This window comes from Miscanthus floridulus, chromosome 10, assembly GCF_019320115.1.
Source record: "Miscanthus floridulus cultivar M001 chromosome 10, ASM1932011v1, whole genome shotgun sequence".
Taxonomy (NCBI): domain Eukaryota; kingdom Viridiplantae; phylum Streptophyta; class Magnoliopsida; order Poales; family Poaceae; genus Miscanthus; species Miscanthus floridulus.
Window position 1 is genome coordinate 38,994,150 of NC_089589.1, and position 27,206 is coordinate 39,021,355.

The 27,206-nt window shown below is 45.6% G+C and overlaps 2 protein-coding genes and 1 long non-coding RNA gene across 10 annotated transcripts; 2 read left to right on the top strand and 1 right to left on the bottom strand.

Moving 5' to 3' along the window:
• The first annotated feature begins 936 nt into the window (after positions 1-936).
• Positions 937-24,965, top strand: LOC136486517 (disease resistance protein RGA5-like). 8 transcript variants are annotated; one of them, XR_010766852.1, is made up of 7 exons: positions 937-1,926; positions 2,410-2,529; positions 5,238-6,450; positions 7,422-9,693; positions 10,221-10,448; positions 10,544-10,583; positions 24,917-24,965. XR_010766852.1 is itself a non-coding variant. In XM_066483429.1 (4 exons), the coding sequence occupies exons 3-4, from the start codon at positions 5,615-5,617 to the stop codon at positions 9,499-9,501; spliced, it is 2,916 nt and encodes a 971-aa protein (XP_066339526.1). In that variant the 5' UTR covers positions 937-1,926; positions 2,410-2,529; positions 5,238-5,614; the 3' UTR covers positions 9,502-10,208. The 8 variants fall into 8 exon arrangements, 1 of the variants encoding a protein (XP_066339526.1); XR_010766851.1 differs by lacking the exon at positions 24,917-24,965 and having other exon boundaries at positions 10,544-10,780; XR_010766850.1 differs by lacking the exon at positions 24,917-24,965 and having other exon boundaries at positions 10,221-10,780.
• LOC136485959 (early nodulin-like protein 1) lies at positions 14,691-15,682 on the top strand. Its single transcript, XM_066482747.1, has 4 exons — positions 14,691-14,736; positions 14,815-14,878; positions 14,955-15,215; positions 15,300-15,682. Exons 1-4 carry the CDS (start codon positions 14,727-14,729, stop codon positions 15,592-15,594), a joined length of 630 nt encoding a protein of 209 aa, XP_066338844.1. The 5' UTR covers positions 14,691-14,726; the 3' UTR covers positions 15,595-15,682.
• A 231-nt stretch (positions 24,966-25,196) lies between the features above and the next one.
• Positions 25,197-27,199, bottom strand: LOC136490053 (uncharacterized). Its single transcript, XR_010767488.1, has 2 exons — positions 27,169-27,199; positions 25,197-25,670 (listed from the first exon to the last, which is right to left on the bottom strand). It is a non-coding gene; the product is annotated as an uncharacterized lncRNA (long non-coding RNA).
• Positions 27,200-27,206: the final 7 nt, after the last annotated feature.

Genomic DNA, 27,206 nt, shown 5'->3' on the forward strand with positions numbered 1-27,206 from the left:
TAGATAGATCTTGTGTAGGATTTTATAAGTTGTTTTCGGCCCTTAGTTTTTTAAGTAAATTAATTCACCCCTCCTATTAGGCATCATGGTCCCTTCATTAGTCTAGGCTCATAGGGAACCACATAATCAATCCTTAAATGTTTTGTGCAATAAAATATTAGTCCCATATGAAAAATTAGTTGGAGATTAACTCTGGTTGAATAGGTATCTATTGTGCATATTTAATGTAATGTTCAGAAAGATGGAAGACGAGCCACGTTGCATGTTCAAATGGCCCAAGCCCGCAATGCGTATAGCCTGAGGTTTAGTCGGCCATAGTACGACATGAGTAGTGCTGTGCTAGTGAAGGTTTTGCAACTCCAAACAACAGAGTAAGGGACAGAAAAAATGGACGCGAGTAAGTGACGACCATAAAAGTAAAAAAGAGTGGAGTAACCGACAATAGAAATGAGGGAAGATGGACCCAAAGTGAGGGCGCGATCGTGAAAGTGAAAAGAGTGGAGTGAGTGATGAAAGAAAAGAGGTTGGGACTTGAGAGTGAAGAAAGATGGACCAAGGGAAAAAAAATTCGACTATTTAAGATTAAGTATATAGATATAAATATAGATAAAAAAATTGCTATAACAACATATTTAGGTGGCCTGTATCTGTCAAATTTTTCAACCGTTAGATTGAAAGGAACGATCTTTAAGCCTTGAGGATTGGCAACAGAACAACTCGTTATTATTAATACAAAATACAAAAGAGTCAGAAAACAAATACAAATAGAGAAGGAATGATAAGCAAAAAAGATCATGTTGTCCGGCCCAAATTAGAATGTGGGCCTAAATTATTTCAAACATTGTCATATTCTAAGGCCCATTTAACTGAGACAAGTCTCGCTAGCTCTTTTTTTTTTCGCAAACGGGGCGGACTGCCCTGGCGGCCTTGGCCTTCACTTTCTCAGGCAGTCCGGTACTCCGGTGGTGCTCGTCGGTGGGCGGTGGCCACTGGCCACTGGTGAGCGCAAGTGCTGAGGGTACCGACAAATGCCGTAATCTGAGGCTAAGCGTCGAAAGCTTTCTGTCTCCCTTCTTTTTCCTCTCCGGTGTATGTTGGCGTGTCATTCTTCTCATCCGCAATCAGCGCACTGCGCATGCGGCCGCCTCCTGCTCGATGGAATGCCAACCCCGACAAGCGCACACAAATTGCTTCGGAGGTTGAAGATGGCGTCGGCATCATCACCCCATGGCGCGCTGCTCCAGCACGCACTGTCCATCCTGACACTGGACGAGGTGGCTTTGACCTGGACGCTTGCTCTCCTGCCGCTGCCGTGGCCTCTGGAACGGATGCCTATCATCCTAAGGGCAACAAGGGCACGGAGGCAAGTTGTTTCCTCTGTTTTTGTTTCTTTTTTTTTTCTTCATATATTGACCTAATCATTGCAGTCGTCAATCTATTCCCGCCAGCAATACGAAGAGCTAAGGTGCATACCTGTCCCACGCGTTTTCACAGAGCCAAGTGGATTTGGTCTGCCTTTTAACATGCGGGAGTGGGAGTGTGGGACCACGTTTTAGCTCCTTCTCATGTCAACATTTTGATTTTTCCTTGAACGAAGTTTCGTTGCGCCTTCTTTGTCCATGTCCACTGTCTTGACTGCACCCTCCAAGTCTCCTTCATCATATATGTCTTTCTTTTTATTATTATAATAATCTATAGAATAGAAGTATCCGCATCGGTCATTACATTTGGTGGTGTTCAGCAAGTATACATGACAGGGAAGAACTGCTCTGGAGCTACTAGCAAAAGCACCAGCAGTCTCTCTGCAATCTATCTAAGCTGCAGCTAGCGCCTGCCTTCTGAAGCTTTGCATCCTGAATCCAAGAAGCTGATTTTGGGAACATGGAGTAGTAGTAGCAGAGAAGCTGATCCAAGCTGGGATTCAAGGTACTTGCTCTGAACTCCTACCAGCAGACTTTGTAAGTTTGTAAGTAATAGATGAAACTATGAAAGCAGATGACTTCATCTGTTCCTGCTTGCTTCTTCAGTAACCACACGCTGCTTTGTTCTGACTCTTCTCAGTGAGGGCCACACATACAGCTCAAAGTTTGAACTGTTAATCAGCATAAGTGTCATACTGCAGCTGCTGCTGCTCTAGCCTTTTGGAAACATATTTAGCATCCTTAAGAAACCTTCTGCAGCCATTTGGAGACTTTTAATGTCTTGTGAAGCATTTTTTAAGGGTTAACGCCTTCTGAAAGTAGCCATCTGGGCTCATCTGCTCCATCACTTGTCACAAGATTGCTATGTTGTTCACTGTTTACAGGGCTAGTGAAATTCTGATTGCATTCAATTTACTTACTTTTTTCTCAAATAGTTTAGTTAATTTTTAATGTGGCAGTCCTATTCTATGGCAAACACGATTTTCAGGATCGAGAAGTTTTCCTGTGTGGTGCACGACAGGCAGAAGCCTTCACCACACTGTTCCTGATGTTCTTGCTGGAGACCGACCTAAATTTAGACTTCTCAAGCTTTTGGTTGAGGTTGCTTGTAAGTCTTCTTGTGACACTCTTAGCTTCTTCAGAGTGCAAATTGGTGTGGATCATTAGTGTTTAATGGCAACACATCAACTGTTATGACCGGCATCCCCTATGCCAAGCGCAGGCCCAATAGTGGCTAGGGGGCCGGTCTGTTAAGGGGCTTAGAGGCCCAATTTATCGCTTATTTGGTATTTTCTTAGAGATAGATATAGTTCCTTAATTATATCATCTATAGGGAAGGATAAATACTTATAATCTGGGATGATTGGAATTAAGCAGAAAGCAACAATTAAGTTACTGGCTTCCCTTGGGAGCCAGTCGTCCCTGTCCTCTCTCCCTCACGTGAGCTCTAGGGCTGCAGCAGCAGCCGCCGCACTCTCGCCGCCACGGCCCCTCGCCGACGTCGAGAGTACAGACCACGTCCTCCCCTCTTCCACCCCTATAACCTGTGCAGCAACTCCGGTAGGGCATCAAGTCCTATCAACCTGGTATCAGAGATGTCAGGCCCTAATCTCACCAAGAATTAAGAAGGAAATCCCTTCCTACTTGCTCGGTCGTGGGCAAGGCCCCCGGTCGGCCTCGGCCTCCCTCGCAGCCCCAGCCACCACAATTATGGCCGTGAACAGTACCTGCTTTACTGTAGCGTCGCGGCACTATAGGCCGCTCGTCGCCGCCTCTCCCTCAACTCTCTCTATCTCCATCCTAGCAGCCACATAACAATCTAGTATTAGAGATGCCAGGTTCCGATGAGCCACTGCCGGATCCCTTCGCCAAGGTGCTGGCCGACATTCACTAGCAGCTGGCGTCTCTCTCTCTCTCTCTCTCTCTCTCTCTCTCTCTCTCTCTCTCTCTCTCGGCGCAGCAGGCGTCTCTCTCGACGCACCTGGATGCTGTGGAAGCCCGACAATTAGCGACCACCATCACCACCATGCCGCTAGTGTTCCCCTACGGCTGGCCAGGCTATGGGACAACAGCCATCTCCATAACCGGCGCCCAGTAGATCCCAGTCACGGGCGAGAAGTTGCAGCAGATTGAGCAGCCGATGGACAACGCGACGGCGTCGGCGGGGAAGATGCTTACCCGCCAGGTGTCGGCTGCGGTGCGGCTGCAGGCTGCTACGCGCGGCCTCCTAGCACGTCGGCGGATTCGGGAGATGTGCTATCTGCAGCTGATTCAGCCCTGCAACCCTTCGCAGCTCCTCCAAGTTGCGCTTCGCTGCGCGGAGGACCTCGATCTCGTCCGCTGCGTCGGGGATCTCGGGCATGCGGTTTCCCCCACGGGCTGCGGGCATGCTATTTTCCCTGCGGGCGGCGAACTCAAAGTTTGTGGCGGCGGCGGTTGGGGAGGCGCACCCCTCCACCTCGTTCTCTATTGAAAGCCCTCCGCTCTTCTCTGTGCGGTGCAGACCAGCAGCCGTCTGGCGGGGAGAAGGCGTGGGGTCACCAGCGAGAGCGCACCGCGTAGCGCCGTCGCATTCCGCCACTGTCCGCCGCGAGGGCACCTCTGCTGGTTGCTGTTGCGACCACTTCCAGGTGGCCATACACATACACCCCTTTCGTCTAGATGGTGTCCATGGGATCCAGGAGGCTGTACACGTGCAGGTTTGGCATGCGGATGGTGTCCACCTTATGTTCAGGAGTCAAAAATAAAGAGTCCCTGTCCATTTCAGGTTGAGAATAATAAAATAAGCCAAGATGTAAAAGGCTTGTTTTTAGGTGTTATTAGGAGTCGTGTCAGCGTTATAAGTTGGTTAGGTTGCAGCTCGAGGACGAGCTGCATGTCCAGGTGGGGTGTAGTGTTAGAGTACGTCATGAGCCTATTGGGCCTGGGCTAGCGGTATAGCCCGCTAGTAATAGGGTTAATTAGAGATAAGGGTCGCTTGCTTAAGGGTCAAGTAAGCCTTGCTTGAGAGTCCAGTAAACCTCTATATAAGTAGAGGAGATGTATCAATCTAATCAAGCAAGAATTAAAAAGGAAATCCCTTCCCTCTTGCTCGGCCGTGGGCAAGGCCCCCGGCCGGCCTCCGGCCTCCCTCGCAGCCCCAGCCGCCACAATTATGGCCATGAACAGTACCCATTTTACTGTACCCGCGGGCATTATAGGCCGCCCGTCGCCGCCTCTCCCTCAGCTCTCTCCCTCTCAATCCTAGCAGCCACATAACATCAACATGCAGGCAGTGGAAGTCACAGAACCTGCTGTCCAGCTTTTTTCAATTGCCATCACTGCAGCGAAATAATGTGTCACACAATAATATAAGGAGGTGCTATTTCTCTAGGTGCAGATGCAGGAACATGCAGGAATCAGTATGGGAGAAATAAAGTGGGACATTGGAGGAGTATTACTGTGGTAGGGTGGCATAAAACATATAACTATATAAGCAATGCTCTTTTCAACTGACATTTTACAGATTTCTTATTTACGAGTAGAATTCTCAGTAGGAATTGGTTGGCAACGGTCTTTCTTTGTGTGTGTTCTGAGATCTAAAATTCAAACTTGTTCCTGACTAAAACTAATCTGGCATGTGGAATTTCTACTGAATAATTTTCTGATTCATATATGGAAGTATTTCGAGCAAATTTCACAAAACTACATCTATGTATGTAGTATATCAACGAACTAGTTAGCTTTAGCTATTCTTTGCACAATTTATCAGAAAGCACACTTTTCCACCATCCACTGCAAAGCTAATTGCAGCATATTATATTTTTTATGTGGCAGGCAAGTTTCATCACTCATTCATTTTCCATTTGTGCTTTGACTGGATCATCCAGGAGTTGTTCGGCTTCTCTGTTCGTTACTCGCTGATATCCTAGAGAAAATATGTCAAACCACTTATTGTTAAGCAAGTATAGATGACAGGAAGTACTGCACTTTAAGCTACCAAAAGCCACATGGTTTTCCAGCTATATCAAAGTGTATCAGAAAAACAGACCATCTGGCTAAGCTTCACCTACCCTTCTGTAGCTCTGCATCATGAGAACCAAGTTCTGATTTCAGCAGCACAATGGAGCACAATTGCTTGTATCCACATCATAGCAGATTGTGAACAAATATAATAGTTTATCCTGAGTGCTAGCACGGGCAAACATTTAAACATGGATCTTGTGACTGGTGCAATTAATAACCTCGTTCCCAAGCTGGGGGAGCTGCTTAAAGAGGAATACAAGCTGCAGAAGGGTGTGAGGAAGCGAGTGGAGTGTCTACAGATAGAGCTCGAGAGCATGAGTATTGTCCTCCACAAGGTGGGCCAGCTAATGCCGGACCAGCTCGATGAGCAGGTCAAGGCATGGGCCCGTGAAGTAAGGAAGGTGTCATATGACATGGAAGACATCCTTGACACCTTCCTGGTTTGCGTGGAGCGCCATGAGCCTGCTACCATGGACAGGTTCAAATGCCTCCTGGAGAAGATGGCCAAACTGTTCAACAAAACCAAGGCACGCCATAAAATCGCCACCGCCATCAAAGATATCAAGAAGCAGCTTCAGGAGGTTGCTGACCGGCGTGGCAGGTACATGGTTGGTGATATTATTGCTAAGTCTACTGTAACGATTGTTGATCCTCGCCTGTCAGCTCTGTATAATGACGTGACAAAGCTTGTTGGCATCAACAAGGCAAGCGATGACCTCATATCTATGCTGTCACCCCAATGTGATGATGGGGCATACATGATGGACAAGGTGAAGAAAGTCTCTATTCTTGGACCTGGTGGATTGGGCAAGACCACTCTGGCCAAAGCAGTGTATGAGAAACTTAAAATAGGTTTTGGCTGCGGGGCCTTTGTTCCTGTTGGCCGGAATCCTGACATTAAGAAAGTTTTCAAGGACATTCTCATTGATCTTGACAAACAACACTACACAACATGTTTCAATATGATGATACTAGATGAAAGGCAGCTCATTGATGAGCTTCGAGGATTTCTCAAGAACAAAAGGTGCACGTCACCCCACCCAATGGTTTTATGTTGGCTAGTGCTTTTTTTACTCCAGTAATTGTACGTAAATCTTATTATGTTGTAGGTCCCAATAGAATTATCTTCATTATGTTAGTTTGTGTGATACCCTCTACAATCGTGCATCTTTGATATTCTTCTTTTGAGAAAAAAAATGTAGGTTGATTTGTTTCTTTCTAAAAGGTCTAGAAACTTTGAGTCAATTAAACTCAAGTGATGCCTTTTCCCTAGCATATTAAAACATTACGATGTTTTGTTGAATCGAATTAGCATTTGGATAGGCTCTTCGTAAAATTTCTAGTAAACAGTACCTAATGCTCACATATATACCTCATATAGGCCCATCTGTCCAAAGCTCAAATAGTCATACCACTACTCACATATATATCAGATGTAATATTTGGCTAATTAAGATAAGCATAAAAGAGTGGATTGATTAATTCAAGTAACTATGCTTTGTAACGAAATGATCCATTATTTCAAATATAGTTATAGGTCCACATGGTGCTATGTACATTGCACTCATGTAGATATTCCTTTATTGCTGATTTCAGGAAGTGGAGAGAAAGAAAAAATAAAAAAATGTGGGTCACAGATCACATGATATGTAGATGAAGTTCACTAGCAAAATAAAACCATCATTGTAGTACAATGGAAGAAGACCATAAACATTCTGAGTGTAGATTAGTCTACACAATTAAGTTGTATAGTACACTACAGAAACAATTAAATTTTAAACTAAAGGCAGACATGAGCAACTCTTGTTTTCCTGATGGCATTATGAAGTATAAATCACTCCTCTTCTGCTCAGTTAGTAAAACTCCATCAGAAAATATACTATCTCTATATGTTTATAATTGATAATAACGATTTTATGAATTAACGATCCACTAATTGCTTCAGTGTTCAACATAGTTTTACTAAATCAGGGCTCTTTGCATTGTCATGCATAGGTACTTCATTGTTATTGATGACATATGGGAGACACAATCTTGGGAAACAATCAAGCTGGCTCTGATTGAGAACAATTGTGGAAGTAGAATAGTTATAACTACTCGTAAATTCAGAGTTGCCACGGAAGTCGGTGAAGTTTATAATATAAACCCGCTTTCAGATGATGAATCTAGAAAGTTGCTCTATTCAAGAATATTTGGAATTGAAGCTGATTGTCTTGGTAATTTACCAGATAAAGTATCTGATAAGGTATTAAAAAGATGCGGTGGTGTACCATTAGCTATCATCACAATGGCTAATTTGTTGGTGGGTAAACCAATTGAGGAATGGCCTGAAGTGCACAACTCCATTGCCTTTAGTAGCCATAAAGATAACCATCACATTGAGAGTACAATGAGAATATTGTCTTTTAGCTACTATGATTTGCCTTCTCATCTAAAGACATGCTTACTATATCTAAGTATGTTTCCAGATGATTCGATTATCAGTAAAGATCCTTTGATATGGAAATGGATAGCAGAAGGTTTTGTTCGTAAGGAAAAAGGAATTGGGTTATTTGAGCTTGGAGAGCAATATTTCAATGAGCTCATAAATAGAAGCATGATCCAGGCTGTGGAATTAGAAGAACAAGAAGGCATTGTACAAGGTTGTCGAGTTCATGATATGGTGCTTGATCTCATTCGTTCATTGTCACATGAAGAGAACTTCCTCTGTGTATTAGATGGATTAGATAGAGAAGAAACATTACCACAAAGCAGCATACGCAGGCTATCCCACCAAAATAGAACTGTGGAACATAACCCTCAAGCTAGAAATACGGGCATGCCACAACTGAGGTCATTTGTTACCTGTTATTGTGCTATTGGCAAGATGATCCCACTTTTGAGCTTTCGAGTGTTACGTGTGCTAGCTATTGAGTATTGCGAGTTTAAGGAAGGTTACCAACTTGAGCATCTTGGGAGTTTACTTCACTTAAGGTACCTTGGACTAATGGAGACAAACATCCGTGTGCTCCCGAAAGAAATAGGACATTTGAGGTTTTTGCAGACACTGCTGTTGAATGGAACGGGGATAGAAGAACTGCCATCAAGCCTCCGGTTGCTGCCACAATTAATGTGCCTACGTGCTGACTGGAAGACGAGAACACCAAATTGGATAGGGATGCTTACGTCCCTGGAGGACTTACGGATATACCGTGGTGCCAACGATAGGTCTGCAAGACGGTTTGTGAAGGAACTGGGCAGCCTAACAGGACTGCGGGTCCTCCGTGCTGGCATTGCTGTGTTGGATGAGGACATGGAGAGAGATTTGGTGAAGTCTCTATGCAATCTGAAGGAGATCAAGTATATACATCTAGAAATTATATATCCAGCTATTGATGATACTGTGGATGCTTCGCCCTGGATGAGTAAAGTGAGCTGGGAGGCGGAAGGCTTTGTGCCCCCTCCAAAGTTCCGGCGCCTGCTACTAGGATGCATTATGTTTCCTACACTGCCGTCGTGGATTATCAATTCCTCCTGTCTTCTGTCCCACTTGTGTGTTCATGTGGTTACCATCGAAGAGCAGGATCTCAAAGTCATTGGTAAGATGCCAGAGCTCCATGATCTCCTACTTCCAACAAGCTCCACGGTGACAATCAGTAACATTGCTGAAGGTGGGTATTTCAAGAAGCTGAGGTCCTGCTCGATGCTTTCTTCAATGGTCCAGTTCCTGCGAAATGAGGACTCCAGCGTTTCATTTCATATGTGGAATGGGGAGGATGCTACACCCTTTGGTACTAGAAAGGATGGCGAAGGCAGCGTAGCACCTACCGTTATGCCATGCCTTGAATTTCTCGAATTCTTTTTCTTCGTCCAGACCATGAAATATTGCAACGGTTACTGCAGCAGTATTGGTCTGGAATACCTCACCGCACTTAAGAAAGTCACCGTCAGAATTGGCTGTCAGGGTGCCTCTGTGGTGGAGGTGGAGGAAGCAGAGGCTGCGCTGAGACGCGCTGCAGAGGTCCATCCCAACCACCCCACCCTCGAGCTAATCAGACATTTTGAGGACAAGATGATCCTAGCATCCGATGAATAAGTAGTGGAGGCCATCCGGTGCTAGCAAAATCTGGAATGGATGTTTGCTGTTTCGTTTCCTCAAAAAAAGACTCTGTTTGTGAGTACCATTCACCTCTGCTTCTGGAAACCATTCAACTCTGTTTTTGTATGTAGATCCACATGCTGTGACAGCAGAGTTTGGTGGCCCGTATCAGGGTGCTACAAATCATGGGTCTGTCATACTAATTCTGTATTTTGGGGCTCTTGCGTTCCATTTGAAAGTGTTTTGATTTGAGTTCCATAATTTCCATTTGCACAGATTACACATGATGTTTTCAGATAAATGGGAAAAACTTTTTATTCTTTCATTGAGAACTAGCTACTGATGATTATTGTTACATATTTCTCTTACAAGTAGATCCTTTTCTATTTCTGATGATACGCTTACCTAGACCTGCCTTCATCCCCCGGGAACTAATGTAGTTTACATTTACTGCTAAGTTTCTGCTTTGACTAAATAGTTTATTCACCAATTTAGTTTCTATCATCGGTTTGGGTGGTTCTGACTAAGGGCCTGTTTGGTATAGCTCCTCCCTACTCTAGATTCTCTATGGAAGCTGATTCTCTGAGAGAAGTGATTCTCTAATTGAAAATGTTTCTCTATGGTTTTCTAGGATAAACTCTATGCATACAATGATTCCATAGGTGGAATGAATCAAGAGAAGCTATTTTTTTCACTCCTAGCTCCTTTCATTTCAGAGAATCAGAGCTCCTCCTGGATTCAGCCTAGAAGCAACTCTGGGTGCTCTACCAAACAAGCCCTAAACCACTTTGGCATGGCAACAAGATGAAGGAGCACTTCAAATATGCAGTATTCTTGTCCATGTATCGCAAGAATTTTGCAGGGAGAACCTTTTCATCAACAGGGACGGATCTCACCATAATTTTGAATGGTGGAACTGCCTCTAGACGTTGTAAGAACTTTAGGTATTTAAGCCTATTCCATCTTTAAATTTATGGTGAGGTACTGCCTCTAGCCATTTTAAACTCTAAGCCTATATTCAACTTAATCTTCTTACCAGAAGATGAGAATTGGAGTTCTTCCTCAAGAGTAGAAGCCAAGTACGTTGCATTCGTCGATTTCTATAAAAAATTCTGAGTGTTGTTTAGCTTTCTGAAAAGAAATTGTTGGGTCATAGAATTTATACCAGTTCCTGTCGATGTTTCACCACCGATAGCCTGCCACGGGGGTACCCGGGGCAGTATGTTCGGGCTTCGGCGTATGCTGAACTCGATGGTCAACGCAAGAGACAGTCGATTTATCCTGGTTCAGGCCCTCGATCGTAGATCGAGTAATAACCTTACGTCCAGTCGGCGTTAGCCTTTGCGTTGGATTGATCGTGATATGTTGTGTTGTACAATTGTCGTCTGTTTCTCTCAGGAGCCCTGCCCTCCTTTATATAGTCAGGAGGCCAGAGTCCTAGTCGGTTTACAATGAAATTTCCTAGTAGGATTACTTAATAGTTCTACTACTAAGATTACATGGGAAGAATCCTAGTTGGACTAGATCTTCTCTCTCCCTTGCGGGGTATCCTGTGGGTCCCGCATCGACAAGCCCCCGAGCACTTCATGGTTGAGCTCTGAAAGTCTCGCTTTGCTCCTTCAAGTCTTGTTGAGTAGGAACAAAATGTCATCCGAGTGCTTTCTGGAGTGAAACCTTGTAGCGCTTCTTGGGATCTTCGAGTGGTGAGTGCTTTTTGAAGAAAAAGTACATCCATCTGGTTGTAGCCCCCGAGCCTCTTGCTATTTGGAACAAGGAGCTGGAGGATCTTGTCTTGAAGTTGCTCTGATTGTTCGTTGAAGTTTTATCAAAAAAAACTCGAATATGGCTTCGTTCCGGGTTCTTTTTGTCGTGATGTCTTGAAGTGGTCTGCGTTGAGGAAGTCTTTTGGTGACGTGCGCTTTTTCGAAGAAAAAGTGCACTCACTGAGTGTAGCCCCCGAGCCTCTTGCTATTTGGAACAAAAAGTTGGAGGGTCTTGATCCTTTATGTTGTTTGAAAATTTGTGTTCTGAAGTAGTCCCCGAGACTTGGATTATGTCATCATCCGAGTAGTTTTGCGGCATCTTTCCGAAGCGGCCCTTTAGTCTTGGATTAAACCATCATCCGAGTAGTTTCGCGGCATGCAGCCTCCGAGCTTATGTCCGGGTTCTTTTTGGGTGGGTGCAATTTTTCGTAAAAATTGCACTCACTGAGTGTAGCCCCCGAGCCTCTTGCTTTTGCTTGCAAAAGTTGGAGGGTCCAGATTCTTGTCTTCAAAAAATTCTGGGGCTATGTATCCCGCAGCCCCGTGCTTTCTCCGAGTTCTTCTCTTTAGAAAAGAAGTCGGATGAAGAGTCTTGATGTGTCGTCGTCGTTAGTAGTCTTGAGTTTCTTGTATTCTTGGTCCTTTGTCTTTGGTTCGAGCCTCCGGGAGTAGTTGAAATGAAGGCCGAGCTCCCTAGCTTAGTGTTGATTAAGCTATGATGCTGGCCGAGCCCCCGAGCGTATATCCGTGTTGTTTTGTTCAGGAAGAACTCGGATGCGAGGTCTTGGCGTATTCTTTGATAGTCTGCTGTTGTCAGATGTAGTTGTATGGTGGTGGTTGAGTGTAAATGCCTTTTGTTCACGGGTTGTACTGTGCTGGTATATTCTTCCGAATATGCCTGTCTTCGAGTACTGTTTCCTCTCGCCTGAGTCATCCATTATTGAGTCCTGTCTTTTTACTATGTCCTTTGTTAGGCTTATTTCGTTGGTACTCCTAGTCCATGTGCGCCGCTCCTTTGGTCTATAAATACTGTCCCGGAGTGCTTGTTTTCATCCATTGGACATTCTGTTGAAACCTTCGCGGTTATGAACATGGTAGTTTGTGAAGTAGAGCAGCCCCCGGGCATATTTTGTAGTTCCTGTGTGTCTTGTCGTAGCTGGAGGAAGTCTTGTGATAGGGATTAGAGGTAGGCTAATCCCGCGACAGCATTGTGTCAGGATGTACGTGGTGGTAGTTGGAGGAAGTCTTGTGATGTGGGCTTCGTTCCTTCATCCGGTAGTTCTGGGTTGATTCTCGTCGCCTGTTTGAGACTGTCCGGTGCAGATCAACACCATATCCAGCATCACATCGGTCTTGGGTAGACAGATGCCCGCCGGCCTTCTCTGCTCCATATTGCCCTGCCGTGCTGCCGATTTCCGCCTTGGATGCACTGTGTCCGTCCTTTGAAGAAAACAGTGTAGCTGATGGCGGTTTGTCCTTCCGAGTAGCAATTTGGGACACGTAGTCGTTCCAGAGCCTAGCCATGTCCGTGTTCCTCTTTGCTACTTTGTTTTTCGTGGTGCCGAGTTCGTTGGGTCTTGTAAGATTTGTAATCTTCTATTTTTGAAGTCGCTTGTAATGTAACGAATCTTGTCTTCTGAGTTGTCTTTTACTTTTCTGCTGTGATCCCTGTCGTTCATGATATTACCGAGTTCTTTCTTAAATAACCGGGTTCCTTTGTTCCTTGCGAGGTAGCCCTTTCTTTCTTCTTGGTTTGACGAGTTGTTCTTGTAGCGATCTGATAACCCTGCCGTGGTGCTGGACGGATAAGTCTGAAATCTGCCCGTTGGTTTGTACCGTTGTGTGGATTCGTGCCCTCCGTCATTTTAGCTGCGTCGGTAAATGGACCGTTGCGTTCTCACACTGTGTTTTAACGGGCCTCGTGGGCCGTTTTTATCACTGAAAAATCTATTTAAAGACCTTTTATCTTCCTTTCCTTTGCTGCCCAGCTCTTGCCTTTAAACCCTAGCTTTCAGAAATCCGCCGCCGTCATCGTCGCCGTCACCCGAGCACCACCATCCTAGCTTCATCTTCCCCAGTGCCTTTTTGCTTCCGCTAGTTCATGGGAAAGAAGAAAACCGCAAGCAAGTCTCAGGCGACCTTCGTGGACGAGGAGTCATCCCTTTCTTTGATCGAAAACCAGGAGTTCGTGGCCATGAGGGCTGCTCAGAAGGTTTGGCCGGCTCCAACAACAAGCGAAGACCAGCTGCGCGAGCTCGTTAGCGACGGCTTGATCCAAAGCAAAGTCATCGCTGAATGGAGAGTTCCGGGGGAGCATCGGGTTCCAGCTCCGGGTCCTGGTGAGATTGTCCTCTTCGTTTCCTTTGTCCGCACCGGACTTTGCCTTCCTGCTTCCGCCTTCCTTCATCAGTTTCTTGGTTATTTCGGGGTTAGTCTGAACCATCTAACTCCCAATGCCGTTCTCCATCTTTCTGTTTTCGTTCATCTTTATGAAGCTTTCCTTGGAATCCCTCCTTCTCTATCTCTTTTTCGCTTTTTCTTTCGTCTGAAACCTCAACCCCGTCGTGAAGAAACCAGCGTTCTTGGCGGTTGCGGGATTCAGTTTCGTCAGGGTCTCAAGATTAAGTTTTTTGACTATGACCTGGTCGATTCTGTAAAAGATTGGCGTGCCGAGTGGTTTTACGCTGCCAATTTGATCCCTTCCCTCGTCGTCCACTCTGGATCTGGTCCTGTGGTGAAATGACCGATGGGACAAGAAGCTTGAGTCACCTGCTGAGATTCAAGTGATCCAGCCACTCCTTGATAGGATTAGCATGCTGAAACAGCAGGGTTTGACCGGCTTCGGTATTGTTTCGAGCTTTCTTCGTCGCCGGGTTCAGCCTTTGAAAGAGCGGGAGCATCTTGGCTTTGAGTATTCTAGGGCCGAGGATCCTTCACGCATGGTCCCAGCTCTTGAGCTGACCGGTGAGGAGGTACTCGAGCGTCTCCAGAAGATGCTGAAAGGAGTGAGCGTCATTCCTCCTGCTGTCTCCGAGTTCTCAGCCAACAACCCGCCCCCAGCTGTGAGTTGTCTATCTTTTTGTTTGAGTACTTTATGTACTCTTGCTGCATCTGTTCTTGCTTAGCTTTTCTTTGTCTCGGTGTTTTATCCTTTTTCGCATGAGCTTGGGCGGAACTTTGTCGACCCGATCCCTCTCGATGTTCTCCCCGTCGTGGCGGAGACTGGGGATAAACTTGCTGGAACTTCTGCAATTAGTAAGTCCCAAACCTCTACCGCCCTTCCTGGGGTTTCTTCCGAATTTGTTGATGTATATGAAGAATATGTTCCTCGTCTAGTCCCTCACGGTCCTCGCAGTGTCCCGAAGAGGGGGGCGAACGGATGGGTCTTCATCTGGCCTGTCTGTCTCCAAGAAGCCTCGCAAACCAAGTACTCCCTCAGGTACTCCAGTTGTTGCTAGCATGCTCTTAGGTGAGCACATTTAATACTCTTTGTTCCTTTATTTTCCTGTTTCTCTCTTGAACCGAGTACTTTTTATCCTCTTTTCAGCAGGTGCTCTGGTTTCCTTGGCTGAGGAAGAAGAGGATGATGAAGTACCCCTCATCATGCGGCGGTGAGTTGTTTTTCATATTCCTGTTGCATTGAATTTCTCTTCTTTGTCTTGACTTTTAGTCTTGAACTTTTTGAAGTAATCGGAGGTCGGGTGTGAGTTCTTCCGAGGCTCCCGCGCCGACTTCTTCTGAAGCTCCGGTGTCGAGTTCTTTGGTAGCCTCTGTCCTGAGCTCTACCGCTCCTCCAGTGCGGAGTTCTTCCACGGCTCCAGCCCCGGCTTCTTCCGCGGCTCCGTTGTCGGCTATCCCGCTCCCGTCGCCGGGTGGCGGGGATGTTTTCGCCGTCGTGGTTCCCCCTGCGAGGCCTTCTTTTGGCTTCGCGAAGAAGAAAGTGGTCGGGTGAGTAAATTCTGGCTTTTATCTTTTTGGCTTCTATCTTCCTTCTTCTGGTTCTTATCGGTGCTTCCTTTTATCACTTTTCAGTGTTTCGTCTTCTCTCATTTCTTCATCGACTTCTTCTCTGCCTCCCGCCGTGCCAACGAGTTCCGAGCCTCAGGACTCACAACATTCTGTTGATGAAGTTGCTGCGGGGGCTTCGGAGCTACCTGGCGAAGTTGCGGATTTGGCCGCTCCGGAGGTGACTGTGGCCGTCGTGCCGGGTCCTTCTGAGGGTTTGGCTCCGGCTTCCCTGGAGGTTGCTTTGGTCGCTCCTTCTTCGCCCCAGCCGGCCTCTCCTTCCCCTTCTCTTGCTTCCGGCGGTCCCTCTTTTTCCTGGTGACGTGGTGCAACAGTTCGATGCCACCCATCGGTTATCGGAGCTGACCACAGCCTGGGGGAGCTTGTCGACCCTCGCGACTTCTTTTGGTGAAAAGCTCCAGGTAGGTTTTACTGCCACTCCTTTTTTGCGTGCTTGTTTTTCTTCTGTCCTTACGCCTTGTTTCTCTTTGCCCCTTTTTGCTCAGTCTTTCTCTCGTGATCATTCTGGCTTCTTTTTCTCATCTGAGAATGAGAGAAAGTTGTCTTCTGAGGTGGACGCTCTGAAAGCCGATCTCGACCTTCTCCGGGCTGAGTTGGAGACAGAGCGTCAAATGCACCAAAAGGAGGAGAAGACCCTTCGTGCCCGGGTTGTGGAGACGGAGAAGCAGAGAGACACCGTGGTGGAGTCTGCGAAGAATAAATGTAAAGGTGCTACGGGTTCTGCCTGTTTCTTCTTGTATTTTGACTTCTTTTTTCGCTGACTTGTTCTTGGGTGTCTTGTCTAGTTCTCCGAGTTGAGAAGCAGAAGCTCTCGGAGAGTATCGATGAAATGAAGGCTCTTGTCCGCTCTAGTCATAATAAGGCTGAGGAGGTAATTACTCATGCTGAGGAAGAACTCGCCCTTGCTAAGCTGATTAGGCGCGGAGCTGACAGAGATCTTGTGCAGGCCCAAAAAACTATTGAAGGCTTGTCCGGGAAGCTGGCGACGGCTACTGAAAATTGGAACGTTTTGTGGAAATCTTTTCGTTCAGTAGCCGATGTTCTCCGGACTCCAGCGGATGACGGGCAATCTTGGGCGCAGTTCATTCCCCGGATTCCGACTCGTTTCCAAGAGTTCGCGAAGAAGTGTGCTCAAGTATGTACCAAGAATGTGCTGGCCCAGGTCCGGGTCCTTGCTCCAGAGGCGCCTCTGTCCAAGATAGCAGAGGAAGCTGAAAGCCAAGAATACCTTGACGCCGTTGAGAGGATGGAGCCTGAGGTCGAAGGTTTAGCCAGTAGGGTTGTAGACAGTCTAAATATTGACATTTCCCTTTCTGATGACAATGCCTGATCCTGATTGAGCATCCCCTTGTAATATTACACTCCTCTTTAAATGAAGATTCTTTATTTTTGTTGATGTATTCTTTGCCTGGGTGCGGTCGAAGTTACTTGACTTGCTGAGTACTTTGTCCTGTTTTCGTCTCTGCTCCGCAAAACAACTCTGTGCGTTATCCTGACGAGACCCCTCGATTTGTCGAGTACTTTTCTTTTCTTCCTCTTTTGTGATCCGTCGAGTGCTTTGTCCACGCTATGACTTGTTAGATGTAAATCTTTGTGTTGATAACCTTTCGTCCGCGCTATGTAAAAACGACTCGGCATAGAATGTTGCCTTGACGAACTTCGGCATCCGAATGCTTTTTGAGTGGCGCTTGTGCTTTTCTGAGGAAAAAGTATTCCTATCTGGATGTAGCCCCCGAGCCTCTTGCTTTTCGGAACGAAGAGCTGGAGGGTCTTTTGAAGTTCAATTTCGGTCGACTAGTTTTAGCTTTTAGCTACCCTCATCGGTGTGCTCAAGCGTCTTTTCAGCTATTTTGCTCTTCGGCCGGGATGCTGAGGCATGTTTTCAGCCATTTTGCTTTTTGTTTCGGGTGTTAGCTTTTAGCTACCCTCATCGGCGGGCTCAAGCGTCTTTTCAGCTATTTTGCTCTCGGCCGGGATGCTCAGGCATGTTTTCAGCCATTTTGCTTTTTGTTTCGGGTGTTAGCTTTTAGCTACCCTCATCGGCGGGCTCAAGCGTCTTTTCAGCTATTTTGCTCTCGGCCAGGATGCTCAGGCATGTTTTCAGCCATTTTGCTTTTTGTTTCGGGTGTTAGCTTTTAGCTACCCTCATCGGCGGGCTCAAGCGTCTTTTCAGCTATTTTGCTCTCGGCCGGGATGCTTCAGGCATGTTTTCAGCCATTTTGCTTTTTGTTTCGGGTGTTAGCTTTTAGCTACCCTCATCGGCGGGCTCAAGCGTCTTTTCAGCTATTTTGCTCTCGGCCGGGATGCTCAGGCATGTTTTCAGCCATTTTGCTTTTTGTTTCGGGTGTTAGCTTTTAGCTACCCTCATCGGCGGGCTCAAGCGTCTTTTCAGCTATTTTGCTCTCGGCCGGGATGCTCAGGCATGTTTTCAGCCATTTTGCTTTTTGTTTCGGGTGTTAGCTTTTAGCTACCCTCATCGGCGGGCTCAAGCGTCTTTTCAGCTATTTTGCTCTCGGCCGGGATGCTCAGGCATGTTTTCAGCCATTTTGCTTTTTGTTTCGTGAAAACAACTCGTTGGAAGTCATGACAAGACATGCTGTGGATGAATATCATCTTTATTGATCATGAATATAAACTAATACATATGTTGTTGAAGAATATTGTCCTTCGTCGATTGTGAACGTTGGTCCCTTGTGGCTTGCATATCTGTTTTTTCTTGAGTTGTTTTTACGCGTAGAATCTTCTTAGCTGGCTGATGTGCCATGTATTGCTGACTTCTTTTCCATCTTCGGTTATTAACTTGTATGTGCCTGGTCCGGTGACTTTTGTGACAATGAACGGACCTTCCCATGGACTGAGTAGCTTATGTCGTCCGTCAGTCTTTTGTATCCTTCTTAGCACTAAGTCTCCGACTTGTAGTGATCGAGGATGGGTACTCTTGTTGTAGTGCCGTCTTAAACCTTGTAGGTATCTGGCTGATTGGAGGGTAGCGTTTACTCTGACTTCTTCTGAGCTGTCGAGTTCTAATCTTCTTGTGTGTTCTGCTTCTCCTTCATCGTATTGTTCTATCTTTGGTGATGTCCAGATCAAGTCGGCGGGCAGTACGGCCTCTGACCCGTAAACTAGGAAGAAGGGTGAGTAGCCTGTTGCTCTGCTTATTTGAGTTCGTAGCCCCCATACTACTTTCGGTAATTCTTCAATCCATTTGGACCCATAGTCCACTAGTTCTTCGTATAACCTTGGTTTTAATCCGGCTAGTATGAGTCCATTAGCCCTTTCTACTTGTCCGTTGGCTTCTGGATGTGCAACAGACGCATAGTCTATACTGAAACCACAGTCTTGTGCCCAGCTCTTGAATTCTGTAGCTGTGAAGGGGGAGCCTAGATCTGTGATGATTCGATTGGGCATGCCGAAGCGGTGCATAATGTCTTGGATGAACTCGACTGCTTTGGTTGCGCTGTATTTCGCGAGTGGTTTGTATTCAATCCACTTGGTGAACTTGTCGATTGCTACAAAGATGTACTCGAAGCCGCCTTTTGCTTTCTTCAGGGGTCCTACTTGATCCAGCCCCCAGCAGGAAAAAGGCCAAGCGGGTGGGATGCAGATAAGATTGTGAGCTGGCACATGGGCTTGTCTTGCAAACATTTGGCAACCTTTGCATTTTCTGACAAGTTCTTCTGCGTCTTTCAAAGCGGTTGGCCAGTAGAATCCGGTGCGAAATGCTTTGCCAACTAGTGTTCTTGAAGCGGCATGATTTCCACAGCAACCTGAGTGTATTTCGTCTAGGATCTCTTTTCCTTCTTCAAATGAGACACATTTTAGGAGTACTCCTGATGATGCTGCTCTTCTGTAAAGTCTATCTCCTACTAGAACGTAGTTTTTGCTTCTGCGAACAACTTGGGTGGCTTCTGCTTTATCTGCTGGCAATTTATTTTCTTTGATGTAGTCGATGAAAACTTGGCTCCATGAAGTGTTGATTACCAAGATCTGAACGCCTTTAGCCTGAATTTCATGGGTTGTTTCACCGGGTTGTTTGATAGAGGGAACTGATAGCTCTTCTATGAATACGCCGGGTGGAACCTTCGCTCTATCTGATCCGAGCTTGGCGAGGACGTCTGCTGCAATGTTGGAATCGCGCAGGACGTGTAGAATTTCTAATCCTTGAAAATGTTTTTCAAGTTTCCGTATTTCAGCACAGTAAGCACTCATGTTTTCTTTGGTGCAATCCCAATCTTTGTTGACTTGGTTGATGACTACTGCTGAATCGCCGTATACGAGTAATCTCTTTATTCCGAGAGTAATTGCCACTCGTAACCCGTGGATGAGGGCTTCATATTCTGCTTCGTTATTTGTAGCTTGCCATAATATCTGAAGGACGTACTTGAGTTGTTTTCCTTCTGGAGAAATGAGGAGAACGCCTGCACCGGCCCCGCCTAGTTTGAGTGATCCGTCAAAGTACATCTTTCAGTGGTCAAGGATTGTATCTGATAAAGGCTGTTGAATCTCTGTCCACTCGGCCACAAAATCGGCGAGGGCTTGAGATTTGATTGCTTTCCGCGGGGTGAAATCGATGTTAAGAGCTCCGATTTCAACTGCCCACTTGGATATGCGCCCCGTGGCATCTTTATTGTGTAGGATGTCTCCGAGTGGAAAATCTGTCACCATGGTAATCTTGTGGCTTTCGAAATAGTGGCGAAGCTTGCGTGAGGTGATGTGTAGAGCGTAGAGTAGTTTTTGTACATGCGGGTATCGGATTTTGGATTCTGACAGTACTTCGCTGATGTAGTATACGGGACGTTGCACTTTATACACGCGCCCTTGTTCTTCTCTTTCTATGACTATTGCCATGCTGATTACGGTAGAAGTCGCCGCAATATATAGCATCATATCTTCGTCTTTCTTTGGAGGTGTCAGGACAGGCGACGAGGTGAGGTATTCTTTAAGTTTTTTGAAAGCTTCGTCGGCCTCTATTGTCCACTCGAACTTGTCTGTCTTCTTTAGTAGTTTAAAGAAAGGTAACCCCTTTTCGCCGAGTCTTGATATGAAACGGTTGAGGGCCGCCATGCATCCTGTTAGTTTCTGCACATCTTTGATACTTCTAGGTGGGCCCATTTCTGTTATAGCTCGAATTTGCTTGGTGCTGGCTTCGATCCCGCGCTGACTGACCAAAAATCCGAGTAGTTGTCCTGAGGGAACTCCAAATACACATTTGTTTGGGTTCAATTTCCATCTCCATCTCTTCAAGTTTTCGAAGGTTTGCTTTAAATCTTCAATCAGAGTGTCTGGGTTCTTTGTTTTCACCACTACATCGTCCACGTATGCCTCCACATTTTCACCGATTTGATTCCCAAGGCAAGTTTGGATAGCTCTTTGGTACGTGGCGCCAGCGTTCTTTAGTCCAAACGACATGGTCTTGTAGCAGTAGGCACCAAACGGGGTGATGAAAGATGTCTTGCTCTGGTCTTGTTCTTTTAGTGCGATCTGGTGATACCCTGAATAGCAATCGAGAAAAGATAATAGTGCAGATCCTGCTGTTGAGTCAACTATCTGGTCAATGCGTGGTAGCCCGAACGGATCTTTTGGGCAATGTTTGTTGAGATCTGTGTAGTCGACGCACATGCGCCACTCGTCTGTGTTTTTCTTCTGCACAAGGACCGGGTTTGCTAGCCAGTCTGGATGAAGGATTTCCCTGATGAATCCGGCTGCCATCAGTTTTGTTATTTCCTTTTTAATTGCTGCCTTTTTGTCGGGTGAGAATCGTCGTAGCCGTTGCTTTACAGGCTTGGAGCTTTCATTAACATCAATTCTGTGCTCAGCCAACTCCCTTGGGACTCCTGGCATGTCGGCCGGCTTCCAGGCGAAGATATCTTTGTTGTCCCGAAGAAAGTTGGTGAGCAGCGAGTTCCTATTTTGCCGAGAGGTGAGCACTGATGGTTGCTGTCTTGGAGGTATCGCCTGTGCCTAAGTCGATTTGCTTGACGTCGGCTTCTTTTGGTGGTGCGATGATGCTGGGCTTTTTAGCCGGTATTTCTAATTCTTCTTGGCTTGTCTCTACAGCGATTGCGGCTATTTCTTTTCTTCCATTGTCGGCTTGTGCTTTAGCTGCAATTTGGATCGCCTGAACAGTCGCAGTCAAAAGCACGCTTCAAATCGCTTCGAAGAGAAAGGATACCGTTGGGTCCTGGCATCTTAAGCAGTAAGTACGGATAATGTGGTATTGCCATGAATTTGGCCAGTGCTGGGCGTCCGAGGATTGCATGATATGACGAATCGAAGTCAGCGACCTCAAATTTGATAAACTCTGTTCGGTAGTTTGAAGGAGTTCCAAAAGTAACGGGTAAAGTAATTTGTCCGAGTGGCATGGCTGCTTTGCCGGGTACTATTCCGTAAAAAGGTGTGCTTGTTGGCGTGATCATCCCGGCGAGTTGTAGTCCCATTTTCCTTAGAGTTTCTGAAAAGATGATGTTGAGTCCAGCTCCCCCATCGATTAGTACTTTGGTGACGGTCATACCAGCAATAGTTGGATCTAGAACCAGTGGATAATGGCCTGCGTTTCCCACGCTAGTCCATTGGTCTTCTCTGGTAAATTGGATAGGATACTGTGACCAATTGAGATATCTTGGTGTAGCCGGTTCTGCTGTCATAATGGTCCGTAGTGCTAGTTTTTCTTGATGTTTGCTTCTGCAATCCGGAGCCCCTGAGAAGATCACTGCTACCGTTCCCCTGGGTTTTTGGAATCCTTTGTCCTCGTGGTTGTCTTCATCTCTTTTCTGATTGTCCTCTTTGGTGTTTTCCTTACTATCTTTTCTTGTGTATCGATCATTGAAAGTGTAGCAATTTCCGATGGTGTGCCTCCCATTAGGGTGCAATGGGCAACGTATGTTTTCAATGTCATCATATCTTCTGGGTTTGGAAAACTTCTTTGATTTGTCGGCCATTGCCACAGTATTGTCTGGTCTACGTTTTCTTTCTTGATGTCTGCTATTTCGGTGATTTTGCTTGTCCGAGTTGTCCTGGTTGCTTCTGTCCGGGAACCTCTCTCGTGTTTTTTCTTCTGCAGTAATCATCTTTTCTACTGTTCGTCTGAATTCTTCATTGTTTCTCAGATTTTCTTTGCAGAAGTCTTGAAATTGCCACCTAGCCATGATTCCATGAGAGAAAGCTTCAATTACTTCTCGTTCGGTTATGTCATGCACTTGAGCTCGTAGTTCGCCGAATCGTCGATAGTAATTTCTGAGACTTTCACCTCCCTTTTGCTTGAGTCCTTTTAGTTCTGCATGAGTGATTGGGTGTGTAATGATTCCTGCGAAATTCTCACAAAAAGCTCTTTGCAAATCCTCCCAATTTCTGATAGATCCTGGATTCAGTTTGTCGAACCATTGGAGGGGCATGGCTTCCAGTGCCATGGGAAAGAACAGGGTTTTGATATCAGTCGTCTCCTCCGGCTAGTTCAATTGATTGTGAATATATTCTGAGCCATTGCCTTGGTTCAGTTTTGCCATCATACTTGGAGTGGTTAGACGGTTTGAATTTGTGAGGTAATCGTACCAATGCAAGCCTGTTCGCGAAACAGGGGAATCTGTCGTGTGTCCTGGTTTCTTTGAATTCGGATTCGGCACCTTCTTCTGGCCAACTGTCGTTTTGATGGGAATAATCTTGCGAGGTTGTCTGGGTAGGCACCCTACTCCTGGTCTTCCTTGGTTGTTCAAATCGGTGGCCTTGATTATGTTCCTTCCTACTTCCTCCATCATGGCTTCCACCCGGCCCAAGTCTTTCGAAAGCGGATTTCCTTTGATTTTGATCTTCTTGCCTGTGGGTTGTTGATCTGGCGGGTAGTCTTGATCGAGCTCTCTCTTCATGCGTTCTCGGGATCGTCGATCGGAGCAAGTCCTAGAGCTGTTCATACTTCTCACCGGGATGTGAAGTTGCTCCGAGTTCTTCTAATGCTTCTCGAATCTTATCGTAAGGCGTATTTGCCGTGCGTCTTCCTTCGACTTCTCGTTGCGATTTTCTTTTGTCGTACTCAGCCAACTCTGACTCATATCTGATCCAAGCTTCCCTGCGCTGCCTAGCACGGTGTTGGCGCCCTTGCTTCAACTTGTTTTTTCTTTCTCTAGCTTGTTTCTGACTCTCGGTTTCTCCATCGTAGCCCTGGGCAAAGGGTGATATGTTGGATTCTGATTCATCTGATGACCTGACATCGGGTGCTTCCTGGGGGATTTAATGGTGACCGAGGACGTCGAACCATGAGCACTTCCCGTGCGTGAGCCGTTCTGTTATTGGTGTTAGTTTTCATACTGTCAGAGTTGCTGATGACTTCAGTAGACGCCTCGATGTCGCAGATCGAGTCTCTTTCTTGGTAAGGTAGAATAGCTGTTGTTGTTGTGCCGGCTAGTTGGGTTCCGCTATCTTCAGGAATGGATCCTGGCCAGTGGATGATATAGTCTTGCGATGTTATTGTTAGCACGAGACCCTCCTGGGCTCCTGTCAGTGGTATCCCAAGCATTGGATTGAAAGACCTTTCGATCTGTCCTTGATAGGATTTTGCCATGTTGTCGAGCCCAAATGGAAAAGAACTCGACTTTTTGAAAGAACTCTGAGAGTAATCCGAGTTGTTTTGGGTTGTGCTCTGGAATCCTGCCAAAAAAGAACTCAGTTTCTTGAAAGCACTCGAATAAGACTTCATCTTGGACACGGAGCTTGAATTCGAGTCGGATGCGCGTAGCCGTGAAATCTTATTCGAATCGGATATTATGAGCTGCGCGAATCTTCTGGTGAGCTGATCCGTCGTAATTGTCGAAATAGGAAATTCTTCATGCTGATCCGGATCTTTGAGGAGATGGCTTTGGAGCCTGCTGTAGTTGTCCGCCTCGCAGATCCATGAGCCGAAGATGAAAGTTGATCCCGTCGGGAAGATCATGTTGTCGAGGTCCATCGAGCTCTCGGATGCAAAGTCGCCGAAAGCCCCTACCTGGCGCGCCAGCTGTCGATGTTTCACCACCGATAGCCTGCCACGGGGGTACCCGGAGCAGTATGTTCGGGCTTCGGCGTATGCTGAACTCGATGGTTAACGCAAGAGACAGTCGATTTATCCTGGTTCAGGCCCTCGATCGTAGATCGAGTAATAACCTTACGTCCAGTCGGCGTTAGCCTTTGCGTTGGATTGATCGTGATATGTTGTGTTGTACAATTGTCGTCTGTTTCTCTCAGGAGCCCTGCCCTCCTTTATATAGTCAGGAGGCCAGAGTCCTAGTCGGTTTACAATGAAATTTCCTAGTAGGATTACTTAATAGTTCTACTACTAAGATTACATGGGAAGAATCCTAGTTGGACTAGATCTTCTCTCCCTTGCGGGATATCCTGTGGGTCCCGCATCGACAGTTCCTCTGCTCAACACCCCTTCATTCGGAGATGTTGGGCTTGGGCCAGCAGAAATAGTAACTTCTCTTGCTTAATCATCTTAAGTATAGTTAGATCGTAACAAAAATGGCAGATTCCTGGGCTCCACCAGGCAGTCTAACCTGCAAGGCATCATCAGCCGTAGGTTCTTCCCGTTGCATTCCATTTCAAGAAATGATCAGGTCTAGAAAGTCGCCTTATTTTGTCCTATATTGTTAGGGTAGGTATCATGCGAAGCAAGCACTATACATACTATATGCATTGGCTCATAGGATCCAAAAAGGACCTGAAAAACAAAGATATCTGTAGATCTCGTGGATCTTCTCTTCTCGTTGATCATTTGGAGGACACAAGTTCAAAGAAAGAGAATGGTTGGTCAAGATTGTACACCATCATCGTCAAGATTGAACAACACTAAAAAAATTTGATGATCATCGTCCACAACCTCTGTTTTCTATTCACAACAACTGACAAAGATTGTACATTAGCCCTGAAGGTTCTCGGTAAAGGAAAGATGTAGTATATGTACAAATAGAAGATAGTACAGGAGAGAATGTGACCGAGTCAAGAAAATACAGAAGATTTTGCAAGTATTCATTGGCGTCACTGCCTCCAGTGTCCTGTCCTTAATATTCTCTATGAAGTGTGAACCAGTCAAACTATTGTAAGCTACACATTACATGTCCTTTTGTTTATACCATGAAGATCACATGCCAAATAGAAAGAAAAGGACGACAATGCAGAGATGCCACTATATATTTGTGTACAAAAATCAGGCACTGCATAGCATCAATTTAGGTATGGAGATTTGTTGAGCTTCTTGTGCTGTGTGACAGTGCTGATGGTTTCCATGAACATTTCACCGGAGAAGCATTTCCCCTTTTCATGGTGATGGTGGCCCTGTCATCATTCTAGTCTTGGTTTACTCCATTTTTGCCCTTGTTTGCCCTGAAGAAAGCATAGCACCCAGTCCGCTTTCTGCGCCAAACAAAGAAATGCTAATTAGATTAGTGATGGTTAGACTAGCCAGACCTGAACTGAATTAGGTATGCTCTAGTAGTTCTTAGTGTCAATGTAATGATGGTATTAGCAATAGCAGAATGAGACATAAAGCATTGCTGCAATGATTGGGCTTCATCAGGTAGTCAGCCTTGTGCTTTGGCGTGACAGAAAGGGGCCAAAGTAGGCTACATGAACAGATAGGTCCCAAAAGAGATGAATTGATCTAACGGACACTTGCTCAAATGATGCTACAAAGATGCAGTTTCATATTAAACAACTTAACTACCGTTGCAGGTGATTATCTGATCATCTTATTTCAGGAATAAGATCATCTGACTAGCTAAGTAATCGCGATTTTTCATGATATGAGGATGGCTCAGATCTGTTGCTACAGCGCTACGCTTAGCTGCCGTGTTTGAGTGTGTTCAGAAAAAAACTTTTATCAGGCAATGCCACGACTTCAAAAATTAACGCCCAGTTGTGGAATCTTCTAGTAAAACCATCAAGAATTTCTGGGACACGAGGAGAAGACGACCACAGAAAGCTTCATGTGAAGTCGTGCTCGTGCCCCGTTTTGGAGTTCATACCAAGAAAGAAGAAACATGAGCAGCAGGAATTGACAGCAAAGCTGGATTGTGATGCAACAAGAACTGACTTCAAGCGATGACTGGATCTGCCGTGTTGACCGTTTTTTTTTCTCCGTTCCATGCTTGCTGACTTCACAGGGAATCGTGGCATGCTTAGCAGCCTAAACCGTGCAGTTTTTTTTTTTCACACCAGACGTATTCAGTGACAAAATAGATGGCTGCGCTTTGATCCAGTCTATTACTACCATCTCCATCCTTGGAACCTTATAGGTGGTTCAGTGTGTACCTCTGACTTCAGTAGCTGGCATTTTCCAAAATTGTGTTCTTTGTTTTTTTTCTAAACTAACCTACAAATACACGTTCTAGAAGACTACTAGAAGTCTAGAACAGCTGCTTGTCTCCATCAGTTGGAAAAAGTTTTTTGCTTCTTCTAGAGCAGATTTTTGTCTTCTCTTGCATCTGATGAAAAAAGATCCTTTATCTTTATCTCTATCTTTAATGCCAAAACCAAAAATTTCCTCCGTTTTCTGTTTCTCAAGGAAAATTGAATAATACGGAGATTGAAATATGCTGGTTCCTTCTTGAACTACAATTTTTTAAATGGCATTTTTATACTCTCGCTAATTTCTAGTACCCTTTAACAGGTTTATTAAGAGATAATCCGAACTAGAAGGCAAAAATATCCATCAACCTTAATTTGCACAGCAATTCCCCAACCAAAGAATCTATGAACCACCGAAACAAATTTGTATAATTTTCATTTGAATAAAAATATAAATGATGAATTTCTAAAGAAACGAACAACAAAAATCTGCCAAACCACCTGATATACTGCTAAACTAAAACTTGAAGCAATTAAGAAGGGAAAGGGGAAAGAAGTTAGTTACCTGCTCCAACTCCTGGCCGGCGCTCTGGGATCTGGGAT

Excerpts from the sequence above, each read along its gene's own strand:
- LOC136486517 (XM_066483429.1), top strand. The coding sequence starts at position 5,615 with ATGGATCTTGTGACTGGTGCAATTAATAACCTCGTTCCCAAGCTGGGG. Across the intron at positions 6,451-7,421 it reads GGATTTCTCAAGAACAAAAG|GTACTTCATTGTTATTGATG; the intron begins GTGCACGTCACC and ends TGTCATGCATAG.
- LOC136485959 (XM_066482747.1), top strand. Across the intron at positions 14,879-14,954 it reads GTACCCCTCATCATGCGGCG|TAATCGGAGGTCGGGTGTGA; the intron begins GTGAGTTGTTTT and ends AACTTTTTGAAG. Across the intron at positions 15,216-15,299 it reads GCGAAGAAGAAAGTGGTCGG|TGTTTCGTCTTCTCTCATTT; the intron begins GTGAGTAAATTC and ends ATCACTTTTCAG.